The sequence below is a fragment of the Adiantum capillus-veneris genome, chromosome 6, assembly GCF_014529385.1.
Source record: "Adiantum capillus-veneris isolate H3 chromosome 6, ASM1452938v2, whole genome shotgun sequence".
NCBI lineage: Eukaryota > Viridiplantae > Streptophyta > Polypodiopsida > Polypodiales > Pteridaceae > Adiantum > Adiantum capillus-veneris.
Window position 1 is genome coordinate 87,883,543 of NC_140936.1, and position 17,553 is coordinate 87,901,095.

General features: G+C 44.1%; 1 protein-coding gene across 1 annotated transcript in view; it reads right to left on the reverse strand.

Moving 5' to 3' along the window:
- Positions 1 to 3,570: 3,570 nt before the first annotated feature.
- LOC147455849 (2-isopropylmalate synthase A-like) overlaps positions 3,571 to 17,553 on the reverse strand; it is a 35,531-nt gene continuing 21,548 nt past the window's right edge. Inside the window, exons 4-12 of the mRNA XM_086514498.1 lie at positions 6,673 to 6,765; positions 6,040 to 6,126; positions 5,614 to 5,714; positions 5,495 to 5,528; positions 5,329 to 5,403; positions 5,130 to 5,213; positions 4,913 to 5,047; positions 4,331 to 4,476; positions 3,571 to 3,907 (exon numbers count right to left, since the gene is read on the reverse strand). Coding sequence (XP_086370624.1) covers positions 3,769 to 3,907; positions 4,331 to 4,476; positions 4,913 to 5,047; positions 5,130 to 5,213; positions 5,329 to 5,403; positions 5,495 to 5,528; positions 5,614 to 5,714; positions 6,040 to 6,126; positions 6,673 to 6,765 — 894 coding nt within the window. The 3' untranslated portion in view covers positions 3,571 to 3,768. The remainder of the gene's footprint in view (positions 3,908 to 4,330; positions 4,477 to 4,912; positions 5,048 to 5,129; positions 5,214 to 5,328; positions 5,404 to 5,494; positions 5,529 to 5,613; positions 5,715 to 6,039; positions 6,127 to 6,672; positions 6,766 to 17,553) is intronic.

Sequence of the window (17,553 nt, forward strand, 5' to 3'; positions counted from 1 at the left end):
AACGCTATGCTGATATGGCACCATCGTTGCATATCGAGGCATTCCAAACATGTTTGTCTTGAAGGTTGAGACTATTTCCTAAGCACTATTACTTGAGAAGCGTATGCAGGTACGAAGCATCCAGTCATCTTAGATAACTAGAATGAAGGGTCGATTCCTTTCCTTAGACGCATTGGGGTTGAAGGGTTGACAATATAGCACCTTGTTCTGCTCTTTCATCTTCAGAGCCTTCTTGTACATTGATGAACAATCCTCACTTCCTAGCCTTCCTGCATATGGTGAACCCAAGTAAGTATAAACTTAGGTAGGTTAGACATAAACCTGGGTAGGTGTAAACCAAGCTACATTTCAAGACACAATATGCAAAACCAAGCATGAAACTGTAGAAAGGTCACTACCGTCAATGTGCAATTTGTAGGACAGCATTTGCATTTCCTTCGGAATCATGAAGAATCTATAGGAGCCGGTCTCATGTAATGCATGGGTTTACCCTAGGCCTTCCATGGAGCTACCCACTTACAATAAGGTTGCTATGGTCTCCTTACTAGGATACAAAGTCTCATTAAGATAAAATCTCTCTCTCTCTCTCTCTCTCTCTCTCTCTCTCTCTCTCTCTCTCTCTCTCTCTCAACATACATGTACAAATGTCTTCACAAAAGGGAAAGTTAAGGTAGAAACATATGTACATATAAAACCCGGGAAACTTTACATCTTTTGGTTTCAAAAAATTCACAATGTCTAGTGGAACAAAACACATCAACACAAAAATCCCAATCTTTAGATAGAAGCACAGAGCTAAACCAAGGAAAGTTTACATTTTTCACAAAAGTACAATGTGATGCCTTGATGCCCATGCATTCTCAATGATATGTCGAGTGGCAAAGGTCAATGTAAAATCACGCTCTTTGTCCTCGTTTGAGCCACACGACATTGATGCAATGAGGCATTCACCCTACTGCTGGTAATAAGCCATTGCTCCCATTGTCGTCCTATTTTTGTTTCCTGCCCTGGTTTAAGACACTTCGTTCAACTATCCAATGTAGCGAGCTCATGAATCCATGGCAAGAAGATCCTTTGCCTTGCTGGTGAGGACCTTTCGCGGTTACGATGTAGAAGGGGTCTTGCAATAGCAATGAGTAATTGCCAAGTAGCGTAGGCCCTCAAGGTGGCAATAGGCAAGGATGGAATGCTTGGCCAAGCAAGCAACACGTTGATAGGCTACCTCTCATAGAGGCTTTCATGGTCTCTTCAAGATGCAGCTTGATCTGTGACGCAATGGCATTCTTCTTGAGCATCCCCTCCGGAGCATGCTTCTAGAAGAATAGTACTAACAAGGCATTATTACATAGGAAGCCCCCAATTATGCATTTTTGAATTTGCATGATGTGGCATTCCATATCCCCTACTTGTTCCATCATGGCATGCCTTATCAACCCCTAGCGCCCCGCCACGCCATCACTCCGTGGTATCCTGCCTTGCCTGGGTTTACATCCAAACCCCTCTCGTGGTTGGTTGAGATCACCTCACTCCACACCAGACTTGCGCTCCCCCAATACCATCAAAATAACTTGTCACCATCAAATGGCATATAGTCATGGGGGTGAGAGAGGGAGAGAGAGCAATAACTGTAGGAGAGAGCGATCCTTTTATCTCTCTGCACACACGAATGTGTGTGTAGCTGTTTTTAGACTTATACACAAAAGAACATAACATTTCAAAACACAATTGGCTTTAGACAAAGGACAATGATCAACACAAAAACAACTCAACCTTTGATTCATTTTTGTACATCATAGTGAGAATGAGGTATCATTCTAGTGTTTTGTTAAGCAACATCAATTTTAGTTACGTGCCTTATAAGGCAAGACCTACAATAGGAGGCTATTACAAAAATAAAAAATTATACTTATACTTTGGTAGTCAAGAAATGAAGACAAGGTATTGTTAAAGGCATTGTCCACCAACTTCTTCCACTCTATCATGACTATGGTTCAAGCTCATGTGTTTGCAAAAATAAAAATACAGAGTTGTCGGACCAAAAAGTCTACTATATAGGGGTAGAAGATATGTACAAAGTTTCAATGCAGGTCCCCTTATATGGGGAACCTAACAATGTTAGAAAAAACCTCTTGGTCAAATTATACCAGTTTCTAGATCGTGCAGTCCTTGAATAAGCGCAATCAACAATAATATCCAAACCACACAAGCAAGGAGGATTAAGTGAGCTCCACAAGGGCTCACTTTACAATTTTATAGGTTGGCGAAGTTGCCTTGGAGATTTGCACACCCATTCCTTCATCACCACCACGAGCACTCAACCCGTCAGGTTAACTCAAAAGAGAGAGGGAGAGAATAGCAAACGTGAAAATAAGATATCATTTCAAGTTACCACTACAAGGCCCAAAAAGTATACGAGATGTGAGACATGTGGGGGCCTTTTCCAATCCAAAAGGTATTCAAAAGAAGATAAAAGGCTAGAGTTCGGGCTAGTTTTCAGAAAAACTACTTAGTGGACACAGGAGCGTGTGTGTGTGTGTGGGTAGGGGGGATACGAAGAGTTATTAGATTCTATAAGAGCAAATGCAACAAATGTCATACTCACAATGGTCCATGAACGTAGTGCTTTTTTTGCAAACAAGAACCTAGCCTTTAGGGTATATCACAAAGAAAAAAATGTTCGAGCTTGTGTGAAAATCTAGATGTCCTAATTGAATGAGCCTTTTTGGCTCTTTTTGATGCATCTCCATCCACACAATTTTAGTGAGAGGCATCACATTTTCACTTTACATACGAACATAACGGACACATACCCTGCAGTTTTTAAGAGTTCATCTATAATTGAAGACGTTGCATGCACTTTTAAGTGTAAATCATTAGAACAATGTGAGGAATCACAAAAGCTTACTGAAGTTTAAGGGACAGATGAGCATTCTGAGTAGGCCTAAATGAGTGCCTACAATCACGTCATTTTTCTTGTGTATTACTATAAAATATGTTATTTGCATTATACACACAATTACAAATGTCCCAAGGATCAAACTCTTCTAAATGCACTCTGTAATCTCTTGTTCGCAAAGGCCTTTTAGAGCAGGCCAAAAAAGTGTCGTAAACATTTTGTTCATTGTGCATTTTGCTAATACTAAGCTAGTCCCTTATTGTGTAAAAGATGTACAAGGTAGCAACTGATTGAAGCAAATATAACTAATGCAACACATTTCGTAAGCAATGTTTTAGCTGATTGATTGTCACAATAACATGTTTAATAATGTTAATTACAGCTGAATGTTGAATAGAGTTGATTGCTTCACCAAGAGAAGCAAAAAGCGGAGCAAGCGCCCGCCATGACAAAAGCATTACAAGGGAGCCATGGAATCTTCCTTATCGTGGATGGATTGACTAACACTCGCCATGGAGTGATCACTTATTTGAGAGGAGAGATGTACTTCGTCGACTCTCATGTTTCTGACATGTTCTCGATCAAATGAGGTGTGATAAAACATAGAGACCTTGGTCACATCAGTTGCCATAAGAGTGTTATCAAACACGTGATAGTCAAGAGAAAATATGGCCTAAGTCCCAAAGAAAAAGTCTCAAAATTTATGTAAGCTAAGTTACAGCCTTTAAATCTATGTGAAGGTAAGTACACCAAAAAAAATTGCCAGCTCATTCAAGCAGCATATCCAAAAATACATGTTAGAGCTAGTTAGTCAAAAACTTCTCCAAGCATTGAAACTACTGTCACAAGATCATGTAACTCACTTGTCGCAACTAGACGGAAAGTTTGGGCTCACTAGCACTCATCATAACCCTGTCCTTCTCCTTGTCCTTGAATCCTAGCATCTTGTTGATTGCACTCACATATGCCCTCACACTAGACACAACAATATCCATTGAAGCACCGGACCCACTGCAAAGCAACATACAGTTCTGTAAAATTTTGCATATATTTGGTACGAGCTTTGGATGGTTAAGATACGCAAAAACCCCAAACCCATCTCCCCCACGGCACCCCGCCCCACCTTCTCTTCTTCCTCTCCAGAGAAAAGGAGAAGGCTCAGATGCTCTTAAATGAAAAGACCCATTTACAAACTAAAATAACAAATAAGATTTCAACCATTCGATGCTTCACATGCAAAAGTCAAACGCATGCCTACCTACCTTCTCCACTAAGGCTTGTTTTAGAAAGGCAAAAAGAAGAAAAAAAGCACAGAATTCCAAAGCAAGCACCCACACAACACACTATTCAACCACCTCCCCCCCCCCCCCAATCCCCCCGCCACCATGCTAAAGAATTAAAAATATTTATTAAATTAAAAAAAATGTCTGATACCTGAAGGTTCGGACAACACACTTGCCAGTCTGTGCATGCATCGTTGCATGTGCATTTTCACTACCAATGACAACCCTTGTGGTTGCAATTGCATCAATCCCCTCAGTCACTGCACTTAACGAGTACTCCAGAAGAGTTACAGGAATCTGCACCATACACAGTGAAATGTATTTTCAAAGACGTTTCCGTCACCAAGCTCTTTACTTGAAAAAAGGTGAAGGCTCGGGTAACACGTTGGCATTCAAAAACATAAAAAGGATAACTCACATGAGTTCTGGGACCCATTTACAATCTATTTTTAAAAAAAGGCCCACAAAAATTTGTGTGCCTTAGGCATGCTTTAGCATGCCAAAAACAGTCTCTGCTCCCAAGGCTAAAGAGGGTCTGAGGTTGAAGAGCGACTCATCACACCAAACCCTACTTTGACATCAAGCAACAACATACTTGTTACATCAGCCAAGCAACAACACTCTTTAACATATAATGCCAACCCACTCGCCAATCTGCTAGCCAATGCTTGCACTGCATTCACCTACGAGATAAAAATGCAACAGAAAAGGGAAAAGCAAAGTGGGTATAAACCTTCACTACACTATCCACAGCCTTTAAGGCTGCATCCACTGGCCCCGTTCCAACTGAGCAAGCTACATACTCCAGCCCATCTGCATTAACTAGTTTAACCGTCGCAGTTGGCAAACCCAGAGAACCACAAACAACCTTGAATAGCATAAATCAGTTAGTTTCACCATAAGAGTGTTAATGAAGCATATTTACTATTCAAAACATTGTGGTTACAAACCTGCAGATCTTGAAGTGCCCAAACTACGGACGGTTGAAAAACTTCATCTGATAACAATGCTTCCAAATCTTCATCTAGTAATTTCTGTAAAACCAAACATATCAATTTTGGAAATCTTCAACAACAAAAACGTAAGTCACTCTCTTTCGAACCAAGAATACTACAAGCCATGAAAAATTTGAATGAAGTAAAACACCACCTTCTTCTTCTCAGCCACAGCCTTGAAGCGATGAAAGATGTCATCTAGTTCGCTACCTTCCAATTCATAACCAAGCTGTCCATGCATCAAGAGCTTACAATCGTCAATGGACGCTTTGAGACCATCCAAAATGTGAAAAGCTAGAACAATTAGATATGCAGCAAACCTGTTGTAAGCGAGACTTTAGTGCGTGTCGGCCACTGAAAAAACAAATCAAAAAGATGCCTCAACACAAAGATCTAGAAATAACTTTACAAAAAGTAACTTGCTTTTTAAAAGCAGCACCTATGTTTTCCTAGGACAATCCCAGACTCATCTGCCCGAGCAAGTCCAATGTCATCAGGTGAAATAATCTCATAAGTGCCTTTAAACTTGAGCATTCCATCCTGTATTTAAAAAACATCCATCGGGTCATGTATTTATAGCTTTAGTTATCACCGTTGTCAGCCAATTTTGTGGCTTTAAAAGCCTTTTGTCAAAAAGTTGCCTCAAATTCTCAAGAGGTAAAAACTTCTACATCCTTTCAGGAAACCGAAAACACAGTATGAGTCGATAAAAAATTAGTAAGACAAAATTTCAAGGGATGATGGAGTGAACACGTGGAGAGGCTGAGTATAGAACCCAGAAAAGAAATAGAGGACACATGTACACACACACACCCAATAAATTCAACTCTGTCTATGTTTAAAACATGAGTCAGCATTGATTTACTTGGTGTATTCCACTTTCATGTGCGAAGGCATTTGCTCCAACAATCGCTTTGTGAGGCTGGACAACCATGCCCGTATAATCTGCAACCTGGCAATGCAAAATCATTAAATTCCATGCTAATTGCATGACATGAAAGTCATCATACCCAGTTTAGCATCAGTCATCAGCTTTGGTGTGGAAGACTGCCATATGGCATGCCGATGTGGCAACACTGCCACTGGCAGTTAGGCTGTGGACATACAGTAGCACCATTAGCGCAGTCCAGCGAAAGCTGCACACGGTGGGGAAATTTCTAACTGAGAAAGACCTACACCAGTGGTTTTTCAAGGGCTCCAAGGAAAAAACAAATGGTGTAGCTCTCTCACTCTCGCTTGCTTGCTCATTTTGTACACAACAAAAAGGTCTCCTTTTTCAATCACAATCTCTTGACTTTTTTTGCCCATACTTCCTCTCTGTGAAGGTTGCTTTTCAGGCCCGAGCTAATGTTTCTGCAGCATGTCCACAGCCTTGTTAGCACGTGGCAACACTGGCACATCAACAGGCCACATGGCAGTATGCAACATCAGCAACTAATGACAGCATAAACAAGAAAAAGAATGTTTTAAGCTAAGCCATAAAGATTAAAAAACTCACCATCTTGCTTGTGGCTGCAATATGCTTGGTTTGAACGCCAGTGTATAGGCCACTCATTCGTTCCCGACCCCGGCATTTGATTGCCATGACAACCTGCACAGGACTTGCTGGTTAAATAACTTCAATCACTAAGGTCAATGAGCACACAACAAAGTGGTAGTGAAAATATTCAGGCTAGTATATCTTGGGGGGGCGGGAGAGAGAGAGAGAGAGAGAGAGAGAGAGAGAGAGAGAGAGAGAGAGAGAGAGAGAGAGAGATTGATTTTATTTATGTCTTCAAAAGGCCAAAGAAAACTGGCCTATGAGACAGATCCATGTACAAAAATGTGAATATCCTCTGGATATCTGGTATGTGCAGAATGACCGGGTAATAATGACATCCGGTGTACAAAGTGTAGTGTTGTAAGTGAACGGGTAATAACAAAGCATCCGGTGTGCAGATGTGGGGGTGACCGGGTAATAAAAAAACATCCGGTGTACGTAAAGAAGCATGTATGTGTGTAGTGAGAGTGAGGAGAGGAGGGAGGGGGGTGGTGTGGTACATCAGTTCCATCCAGTAGTGATGGCAGGGTGTAGTATTTGGTACATCCGTGAGCCTGATGTGAGGACTCTGGCTATGCCCGCCATGTCTAGTGTCTGCTCTGCCCTCCTCTGAATATATGTTGTATGTCGATCCCTGATGGCCTGGACCTCTCGTCTGTGTCTCTGAGAGGCCCTGGAGCGATATCCTGGTAGTCGTGGTCTCCGCCTAGCTCTCGCCTCCTCAGCTCGTACCAAAGTCATCCCCTGATGTGTGGATGGCTGTGGCTGCATGGGTACTCTAGCCTGGAAGTAGTCTGTAGGGTGTGTCTGCCTATCCGATCCTCCACCCTCCCCCGTCTGGAGGGCTCTCTCTCTATGCTGGTGCATCTCCACCAAGAGTCTCCCAAGTAGTCTCTGATCTAATGATGTCTTCACTGTCTGTAATGAGACCTCTGGCCTGTCAAATAGAGTTGGGTACCGTGATCTGATCTCCGCATAGTGAGGGCATCTGCATAAGAAGTGGCTCTCACACTCTTTACCTCCTGCATGCATAATCTGCATATCCTGGCCTCGCGTGGGACCCGTGCTGCTCTGCCGCTCTCAATCTCAAGCTGGTGGGATGATACTCTGAGCTATCCAATGGCTACCCTCATGCCATGTGGTAGATATATATCCATGTAGTGGGGCCTCTATATGAACCTGTCCTCTGTAAGCATAAGGAAATGATCTCTGTAATATGCTATCTTCGTGGCCAATGGCCGCGAAGGTGTGAGCCAAGTCTGCTCTACATGCCTCTGTATGAGCTCATATCTGACAAATGTGTTCCTCACAGTGTGTGAGAGGGCCTGGCGTGGTGCATCTGGATCATACTATGAGGGAGGCAATCTGTCCATAGAGTAGCCGAATGTCTGAAGCCATCTAGTCACACTCGCGTACCATGATCTCTCATCCCCAGAGTCTGCTAGCCCGCGGGAGGCCTCAAGAGCAAGGCGAGGTAGTCTATCTGCCCTCATGTCTCGCAGCCTGTGGAGGTATCCCACTGTCTGAAATAGCGCCTCCACTACCATGGGTGGGGCACCGAACTCTGCTCTCATAATACGGATCATCCGGGCAAGCAACAATATTTGTGGCCTCTCAAGTCTGCTCCAAGCCTGCTCTGATAATCCTAGGGTCCACACTGGGGCACCGTATAGAAGAGCTAGTGTCACCAAAGTGTCAAATAGCCAACTCTTCGTGCGGGGCTCCTGGAAATGTGTCTGATGGCATCCCCTCTCAAGCATGGCTAGAGCTGCATACGCTCGCGTGGTGCGATCTCGGGCTGCATGTGCCATAGAGAAGCGGCCAGTCCTGGCTGTAAAGGTGATGCCCAAGTATACATATGACTCTACTACCTCAATCTGGCTGCCCTCAAAAGGAAAAACTGATCTTCTCCAAACAATGTCTGATGTGTGGAATATCAAAACCTTGGTCTTGCCAAGATTCACTGTCACTCCTCTCTGTGTACAAAATAAGTCTAGAGCCTGTATGTGGAGTTGGAGATCCTCCTGTGACTCTACGAGTAAAATAATGTCATCAGCATCTAGCATAATATGTACCTGAGTGCCTGATAGGTCAGCGCCTGCTCCTCCTCCCTGTCGGATGTAGGTCTCCATCTCATCTATGTACATACCAAATAGAGTAGGGGAGAGTGGACACCCCTGTGTCACCCCGATGGTGCTAGTGATGCTATCTGATAGTCCTCCTGGGCATCTGACCCTGCCTGACACTCTCTCATACAAAGCATATATGGCCCATATCATGTCCGGGGGTATCCCAAGAGATCTGGGGCATCGTCCCAGATCGTGATGTGTCGCCGGAGTGCATGGTCGAGGGAAAGCTCTCGAGCGCTGCTAAGTGTAGTATGGAGGTGAGCTCAGTGGTGAGTGTGGAGAGTGGGGCATCAGGGTCTAGCTGGTTGATCCCTGCGTACACATGGTATCTGTAAATCTCGGAAAGCTCCTCACTGAAGTGTATAGTGGTATGTTGCGTGGGGGACTGGGGAGGTGGTGTCGGTAAACTGGTACTGAGACAGAGGCTGAGATATGTATGATCCGCGCCGATGGGCCGTGGTGGTATGGTAAAGGAGCGTACAATATCCATGGCCCCTGTGGAGCCTAAGATGTAGTCCACTATGCTCTGGCCTTTCTTGCCTCCCTGTCCTGTCTTGCCTCCCTTATGGAAGCAAGTGTATCCACCTGACATCGGCCAACGGGACATCCCGTTGTAGATCAAGAGGTGGTGCGCTGATCCTAGTGCCAGTAAGTGTGATCCGTATCTGGTAGGGTCACTCCCTCTATCCTCTGATGTCCTCCCTAGTCCCACATCCTCCGCCGCTATGGTATGGAGTAGGGTGGAATCATCAAAGTCATACATCTTGCACTGTCGGCTCTGTGTGCGGGCATTGAAATCACCTACAAGTAGGATCTCTCCCAATGCCGCGTAGTGTAGGAGGTCCTCCGAGAGAACCGGAAAGGGTGACTGTGACTGTGGTCCCTCCTCCTCCTCCTCTACCATACTCTCATCCGCATCCTCTGCTGGTGGCTCCTCCTCTCTCATAGATGCTCGTCGTATCTCTGTATGGTCTGCGAAATGTGACCCGCGTTGGGGGAAGTAGCACAGTGCCCCGGCAAAAGAGGGTTAACAATGTGAGGGCTATGTAGATATCAAGGTGGCCTCTATGAGGAATGCAAAATGAACCACTGGGGGGTTGTCAAAGTGGTGGATGTAGGAGAAGACTGTGAGCCTAGAATGTGAACTTAATGAGCCTTCCACATGGTCCAAAGAGTGATGCTCCAGACCGTGGTAAAAATTGTATCATGCATGTAAAGGTCCAACTGATGACCTGCAACAGGAATCATCTGTAGAATGCCCGGTCTATATCCCAATGAAGTAAGCATGTAGACCAAATCTATCGACGAGCCCTGGAAAAAGTTGTGTGACCCCGGAAATTGCAAAAGCCATGCAACTTCCCCCCACATCACCAACCCATCATGCATGCCCACTCTAATCAACAAACAACAAAGTGCCCTCCACGCACTCTCTTCCACGCTAGCTGAGAATATGGACAAACCCAGAAACAGTGCCTCAAAGGCTCACGCTCTAAAGTACACCTCTGACAAGTTGGATCGTGACCAATGACCGCAGCCCAAGTGCCAACACGCTATCCCACATGTGCTATCACCCACATAAGATAATGTCCGATGATATGGCAGTACTGCCTGGACAACACAGTAGATGACGTGGCAGAAACAAACTTGGACACCCCAAGTCTAAAATCTATCGCGACACGAGGGAGAATCACTTAAAATACTTCACAACTTTAAAATCACAGTTCGATTTGGTCGACACGGCCCGCATAGTTCCGTGCCCAGAGAGATTGGCCCCAAAGACTAGCGCCCCTTTCGGTATTTCTTTCATATTGATCTTTAAGCAAAGTACAGCTCCCGCAGGGTCCTCGCTCTCAGACTCTGCCTCCAAATACTCTAAGAAGTGAGGCCCTTAGGGCTCTTTTATTCTTACAAGGGATGCTGTCACAAACTGGTGACGTGGCTGCCCAGTACACACACACACACCCCTGGCAAGGACCCCTTGGCGGACTGAAATGGTGATGTGGCTGCAGAAGACCTGTTGGAATTGCTGACGTGGCTGGCTGTGTATGGCAGGGCTGACGCGTGGCCAGGCTGTACGGATTCCGCGATTTCCAGAAAGCAGACGAGCGGCAGCCTTTGGGCAGGTGCTGACGTCGGCAGCAGCGTACGGAGGCTACGCAGTTTTTGGTTGCTTTATTTTACGCAACAGTGGCTGAAAACTTACGCTGGCAGTTTTTTTTGGGTATTGCTTTATTTTTACACTGAGAGAGAGAGAGAGAGAGAGAGAGAGAGTTCTATTTTTTTTTTTATAAAGAGCTTTTATTTCTCAACTTTTAGGGCTCTGCTTTTGGCATCCCTTGTATTCTTTAAATAAGCAGGTAGGGTCTCTTAACTCAGGGCATCTGGACGAAGAGTCTGAGTGTGAGCGCCTGCCCAAACTCTTGTACTTTGAACACAGATTGATACATAAAGAAATACCGAAAGGGGCGCCAATCTTGGGGGCCAATATCTCTAGGCACGGAACTCCGCCAGGCCAGTGTCAAATCAATTGTGAATTGTTATGGAGTGGTCATTTGTGTTGTCGCGGTAGAATTCTTGACTTGGGAGTGTCCAAGTCTGTTACAGTGATATCAGAGCACGGCCGATTTCTCTTCTATGAGAAATACGATCCCTAATTTTTTTTTTCGCGGCACCTATGGCTTCAGGCAAAGATCAGTCGACTCCTTCTGCAACCGGAGATGCGGGAAGGGATCACAACGAAGATTCACGCGAGGAGTATAGCCCGCCTCAGCCTACTCAGGCAGAGCGTCAAGAGATGGAGCGTCGACAATTGATCGGCGATGCAACAAAGATGATGCTTAATTTTGCCAAGGACCCGAAATTGGCAAACTATATGAGCAAGACTTCTTTCGAGGAGGTGCACACACAGTGGCAGAAGACCACAAAACCACCCCCAAAACCCGCTCTCAAGAAACCTCCTACTCCCCAAGAGTATACAGAGAAAGAATTAGAGGAGGTGGTTGATGCACGAATTGCTCAGCTTTTTGACGCGCAAAACAAAGTCAAAAAGCACGACAAAAAGCAGAAGAAAGGCGCTTACTTCCCGGGTTCTTTGGGTCGTCAATCTACATTCGAAAAGGCAAAGAAACAGAAGAAGCGTGTTCGATTTGAAGGAGTACCCAGTTCTTCTTCTTCTTCTTCTTCTTCTTCTTCTTCTTCTGACAGTTCTTCTAGCTCATCTGACTCGAGCGAAGAAGACAAAAAAGGTAAAAAGCGAAGCAAAAAGCAACGCTTCGGAAAGCGAAAGAAAAAGGCAAAGAAGTCTAAATCTCGCCCCGTGATTGACAGTTCTACTGAGGACTCGTCTACAGACAGTTCAGACTCTGATGATAGCAACTTTTATGCAAAGAAGAAGAATTTTTACAAAGCCAACCAGTATGACTTTCTGGAAGACAAAAGCAAGAAAGTTCGAGAGTTTAAGGAAGGTGGACAGTCAATTAATTTGACACGTTTTCTGGTTATAGAGATGCTTCGAAGGCTTAGTCTTTTGTACAACAATTCGACATCGCTTTCACGGGAGGGCGTTACTCAGAGAACTCTTAAGATTCGGAGAGCTGCCTCTTACTTTAAGGGGAATACTCGAACTTGGTGGTCCACGCTTCTATTAAACAAGACTACGGCAGTTAAATGGCTGAAATTCAACAGGCTTTTTATTTCTTCTTGGCTGACTCGAGAGTATGAACGTGATATACGAACTGCTTGGAACCATCTTCGGATGACCAAGAAGGATACAGTGGACGCTTATTGTGAGAGATTCTGGGGCTCTTTTCTACCCGCCTCTCCATTTAAGAAGATCTCCTTCAAGGAACAGATTGAGTTGTTTACCTTGGGTCTTCCTACAGAGATCCGAGATCACTGCTTAAAAGAAAAGTCGGCTTCCATTCAAGAGTTGATGAGCCATGCGAAACGGGGTTTTGCCATTCACTCTGGTAGTTTGACCTACCCCACTGATGAGATAATGACACAAAGAGCCGAACAAACTTCGACAAATGAAAGTAGAAAGAGATGAGCAACCCACAAAAGAAGGATGCACGACCCAAGCTCACTCCTCAGGAGAGAGCTCGCTACATCAAGGAAGGACGAAAGGCCTGAGAGTTCGAGAGCAGCTGAGGAACATGGAAGAAAAGGCAAGATGAAAACACGACTGGTTCCAGATTGCGTGGGTATCGATCCCAGCACGTTGGACGAGAGTACAAAACTTTGCCGAGCTTGGGACAAAGTGAAAGACGAAAAAGCCCTGATCTTCTTTGATGAAGGAGCCAAGGCCAACTTTATTTCACCGGAATTGGCGGCACGGCTCGAGATCACTTCCAATCGGATGATACCACTTGCGGAGGCAATTCTAGCGGCACCCGGTAAGGACGTAGCACCTGTCATTGGCAAACTTTGGTTGCATTGTCAGGGGTATTTGGGACATTAGGACTTTTACATAATGCCTTTGGAAGGTTGTGATGTCCTCTTGGGAATTCCCTGGTACCACAAGAACAACCCCCTGGTCGACTATCGGGCGAGGAAAGCGACATTGACAACAGAGAAGGGCAGAACCATTGTACTTGATATTAAACTTAAGGGCGAGTTTGTCCCTTTTGTATCGGCTTCGGCCATTTCAAAGTTAATAAAATCCAGTCTGTTTGTTTACTCGATCTTTTTGAAAGAGTTGAGTGATGAAGATAGGACAAATATGTCTGAACTTAATAAAGTACGTCAAATTTTTCTCCACTCTCATGCCAATTGCTTCTTGGAGGGCCTGCCAGGCGAGTTACCACCCGCTCGTCCTGAAGATCATACCATTGATCTAATACCAGGAAGCACACCACCAAACAGGCCACCTTATCATGTGAGCCGAGCCCAGAATGAAGAGATTATGAACCAGGTGAAAGACCTCTTGGAAAAGGGTCTTGTCCCGCCTAGTACTTCACCGTATTGCTCTCCAGTGTTGTTCATATTGAAGAAAGACGGATCTTGGACAATGTGCATCGATTACAGAGCTCTCAACAAAATCACCATCAAGAACAGATTTCCAATTCCTAGGATCGATGATATACTCGACAGATTACAAGGATCCTCGTGTTTTAGCAGGATTGATTTGAAGAGTGGATATCATCAGATCCGAATCGCGCCGGGAGACGTCTACAAGACAGCCTTTCGGACGACTTTTGGGTTATTTGAGTTTTTGGTGATGCCCTTTGGCCCAACCAATGCTCCTGCATGTAACAGACTTAGACACTGCAAGTCGAGAATCTACCACGACAGCACAATTATCCACTTCAAAAACAGTTCACAATTCACAATTGATTCGACACTGGCCCAGCGGAGTTCCGTGCCTAGAGTTATTGGCCCCAAAGACTGGCGCCCCTTTCGGTATTTCTTTTTGTATTAATCTGAGTTCAAAGTACAAGAGTGCGGGGAGGCGCTCACACTCAGACTATGCGTCCAGATGCTCTGAGTTGTGAGAGGCATGCTCACGTATTTAAAGATTACAAGGGATGCCAAAAGCAGAGCCCAAAAGCTGTAAATCAAAAGCTTTCTAAAAAATAAAGCATCAAGGCTCTCTTTCTCTCTCTTGCATAAAAATACAGCAAGAGCTTCTCTCTCTCAAGCTATGTCTAGCGTAGAAAAAGCAAGAGTCTCTCTCTCTTTGCGTAGGAAATAACAAAGCCAAAAGCTCCCAAAAATCTGCCGCAAAAGCTGACCTCTGCATTTTCCGCCGCAATTCGTGGGCTGACACGTCAACAGTTGTACGGATTTTCCACATCAGCAGTGCAACGTCACCTTCAGCCCACCACAGGAGTGTGTGTGTGTGTGTGTGTGTGTGCGCGCGCGCGCACTCGGAAGCCACGTCATCATCGGCCAACAGAGAGTGTATGTGTGTTAGGGTTTGCCACGTCTACTCCGGCCAAGCTGAATTCTGGGTTTCCATTTGGGGTAGACTATGCTAAACCAAAAGCTTCGAGGTAAAGTTTCACAATCTGAGGAGTATCTGCTAGGTCCTCCTCCTCCATCCACTTCGCATCCAATGTAGGATAGTTCTTGAATTTAACCAAGAACCGCCTTCTTACTTTACCCTTATTCTTTGTGTCCTTATGTGCCAAAATCTGTTCAGGAACAAGGATCTCCTCGTTTTCTTCCACTTCGAGTTGCTCATCAGGCTCTCCATCGTCAGGCACATCACCTTTGAAAGGTTTCAAGAGACTCACATGAAATGCATTGTGAATCTTCCAAGTGTCATGCAATTTCAATCGGAAGGAGACATCATTGATCTTTTCAGAGATCTGGAAAGGTAGTATCTCATACTAAGCTTTGGAAAAAGCCTCTCCTTTCCCTTCTTCTTTCTCAAGCGTGTCTTCTCAAAACGTAAGAGCACCCAATCATCCTCCTTTAATTTCAAATCACGATGCTGGCGATCCGCTGCCTTTTTCTGTCTTTCCTGAGGTTTCTGCAAAGCCTCGCGGACCTTGGCAAAAGCCGTGTCTAAGTCGCGCGTATACTCATCAGCTTCAAAAATTTTATCTTCAAAAATCTTATCTTTTGTGCTTAGGAAGGGTGGAACCTTCACAACACCTTCAATAATCTCAAATGGCGCCTTCCTTGTCGAAGAGTGTATCGTGTTGTTGTAGGCAAATTCCACCAAAGGTAGATACTTATCCTATTGAGTCTTCTGATCCGAGAGATAAGACTTCAATAAATCTGTCACGTGACACATCCAACCATATGTGTCCGTGGACAAGCTACAAGTTAGTCCAGTCAGTCTAGATTAGAAGTGATCTGGCACTTTTGTGAGTCTTCGTAGACCGTGCATGCCCAGTCACTTAGTGTAGATGCATATCCTCTGGTTGTACACAGCATGATCATCAGTATTCCCATCGGAATCCATCAAATTCCATCAGGGGAATTTTCCAGTGCATTTATATACCTTCATAAGTTCAGAATAGTCTCAACTCACGAATTATAAGAGGGAATAAAGCATCATAAAACTATAAAAGCAAGGGACACAAGAAAAGAAAAGAAAAACAAAAACAAACAAACAAACAAAAAAACTAAATCACTTCGTTTGCTACGAAACAAAACTAGATAAAACAAAACATTATTAACTTAAAAATGTTTTTAGAAAAGGCATGTGTAAAATAAGTTGACGCAACTTACTTGGCTTAAAACAAGTACTCAACTTTAAGCAAAAAAAGGATAAGACGTTTTAAAAACTTAATCCTAGAAATCAAACTTCACACAACAACTTCTAACGGAACACGTTCTTAAGTCCTCATGGAAGCTAAATATGAAATCGAAAAATAAATACTACTACAAACCTACGAAGAGCAAAGAACCAAACTTGACAATATGTGATCTCAACTTCGCTGCTTGTACAACAGGAAGAATAAGATTATCACCTTTATCATGCATAGCTTGGACAACAACTATGACATCCCTACTCACGTCATCAATGCCCAAGAGTAGGTGCAGGTTTATATAGAGGTCATTCATGCTTTGAACGTACTCTACAAAACCAACGAGCTGAGTTTCTATCACCCTCCGGAGGTGATGGACATACTCAGCCATGATAAAGGCTAGCATTTGTTAAGCTATAGTAAAAATACTAGAAGCGCTAAAGATCAAAACAACAACATAAGGTGTTAATAAGTCAAACAACAAGTGGGCTTTTTAGCTCCCCACTTCTATTGAATTTACTACTGATTATCTTGAACATTCCAAAGGAAGAAACATTAAAAAATAACTTACTGCGATGCAAAAATAAACGAATGTTTTCATGATTCTTTTGAATGAGTATCATTTTTCAACTAGTAAAGAAATAAGATGGCAAGATTGAACAACAAAAGTAGATTTACTAGAACAAAGACGAGAAAATCTAAATAGTTGAGAGCAAATGACACCGTACTTAGCTAAAAGAGAAATGTTCGAAGAAATTGTTACCATATACATGTGGTAGTGATGTGTGTGAACACACTAGCACCATCGGGGCATTTTTTCCCTCTTTAGGAGGTTTTTTCCCCCGTGCATTGTATATACGCCCATCACTCTAGGGCTATCTATCTTTCCATTGCACACTAAGTAACACACTCTCTATTGTGTGCCTTGATCTTCCTTCGTCTTCTCCAAGCTGTGTGTTTCTCTGCAACCCTAGTTCCAACAATTGGTATCAGAGCAGGTCACGTCCTCCCGGGCTTAGTCGCCAGCTGCTCCAGCACACGCCTGCTCACTTTCTTCGATTTCAGTGAGCTTTGGCGAGCTTTGGCGACCTTTTGCTCAGAATTTTGATTTGGGCTCATTTCGGCCTCCGTTTCCACTACAGGCAGCACTGCACAGGCTATTTCGTCATTTTGTGCAGAATTTTTGTCAATGCCGTTTTTTGCATAACAGGTGCCTTATAGTCTTCTATGGTTTGTGCTATATAGCACAGGTTGTTCCCGCTCCGTTTCTCCTATTCTCGGGCAGTTTTCACATCAGGTGCAGCATTTACCATGGCTGACAACAACAACACAGATGTGTTCAAGATGTTTGCTGTTGAGGACTAGTTGGATGGGGACAACTACCCTATGTGGACTTATATGATGCAACATGTTCTTGTGTCAAAGGGTGTCTGGAACATTGTGCAGGGCATTGATGTACGTCCTGGTTCTGAGGATGTAGGCGATGTTGAGGATGTTGCAGGTCTTGC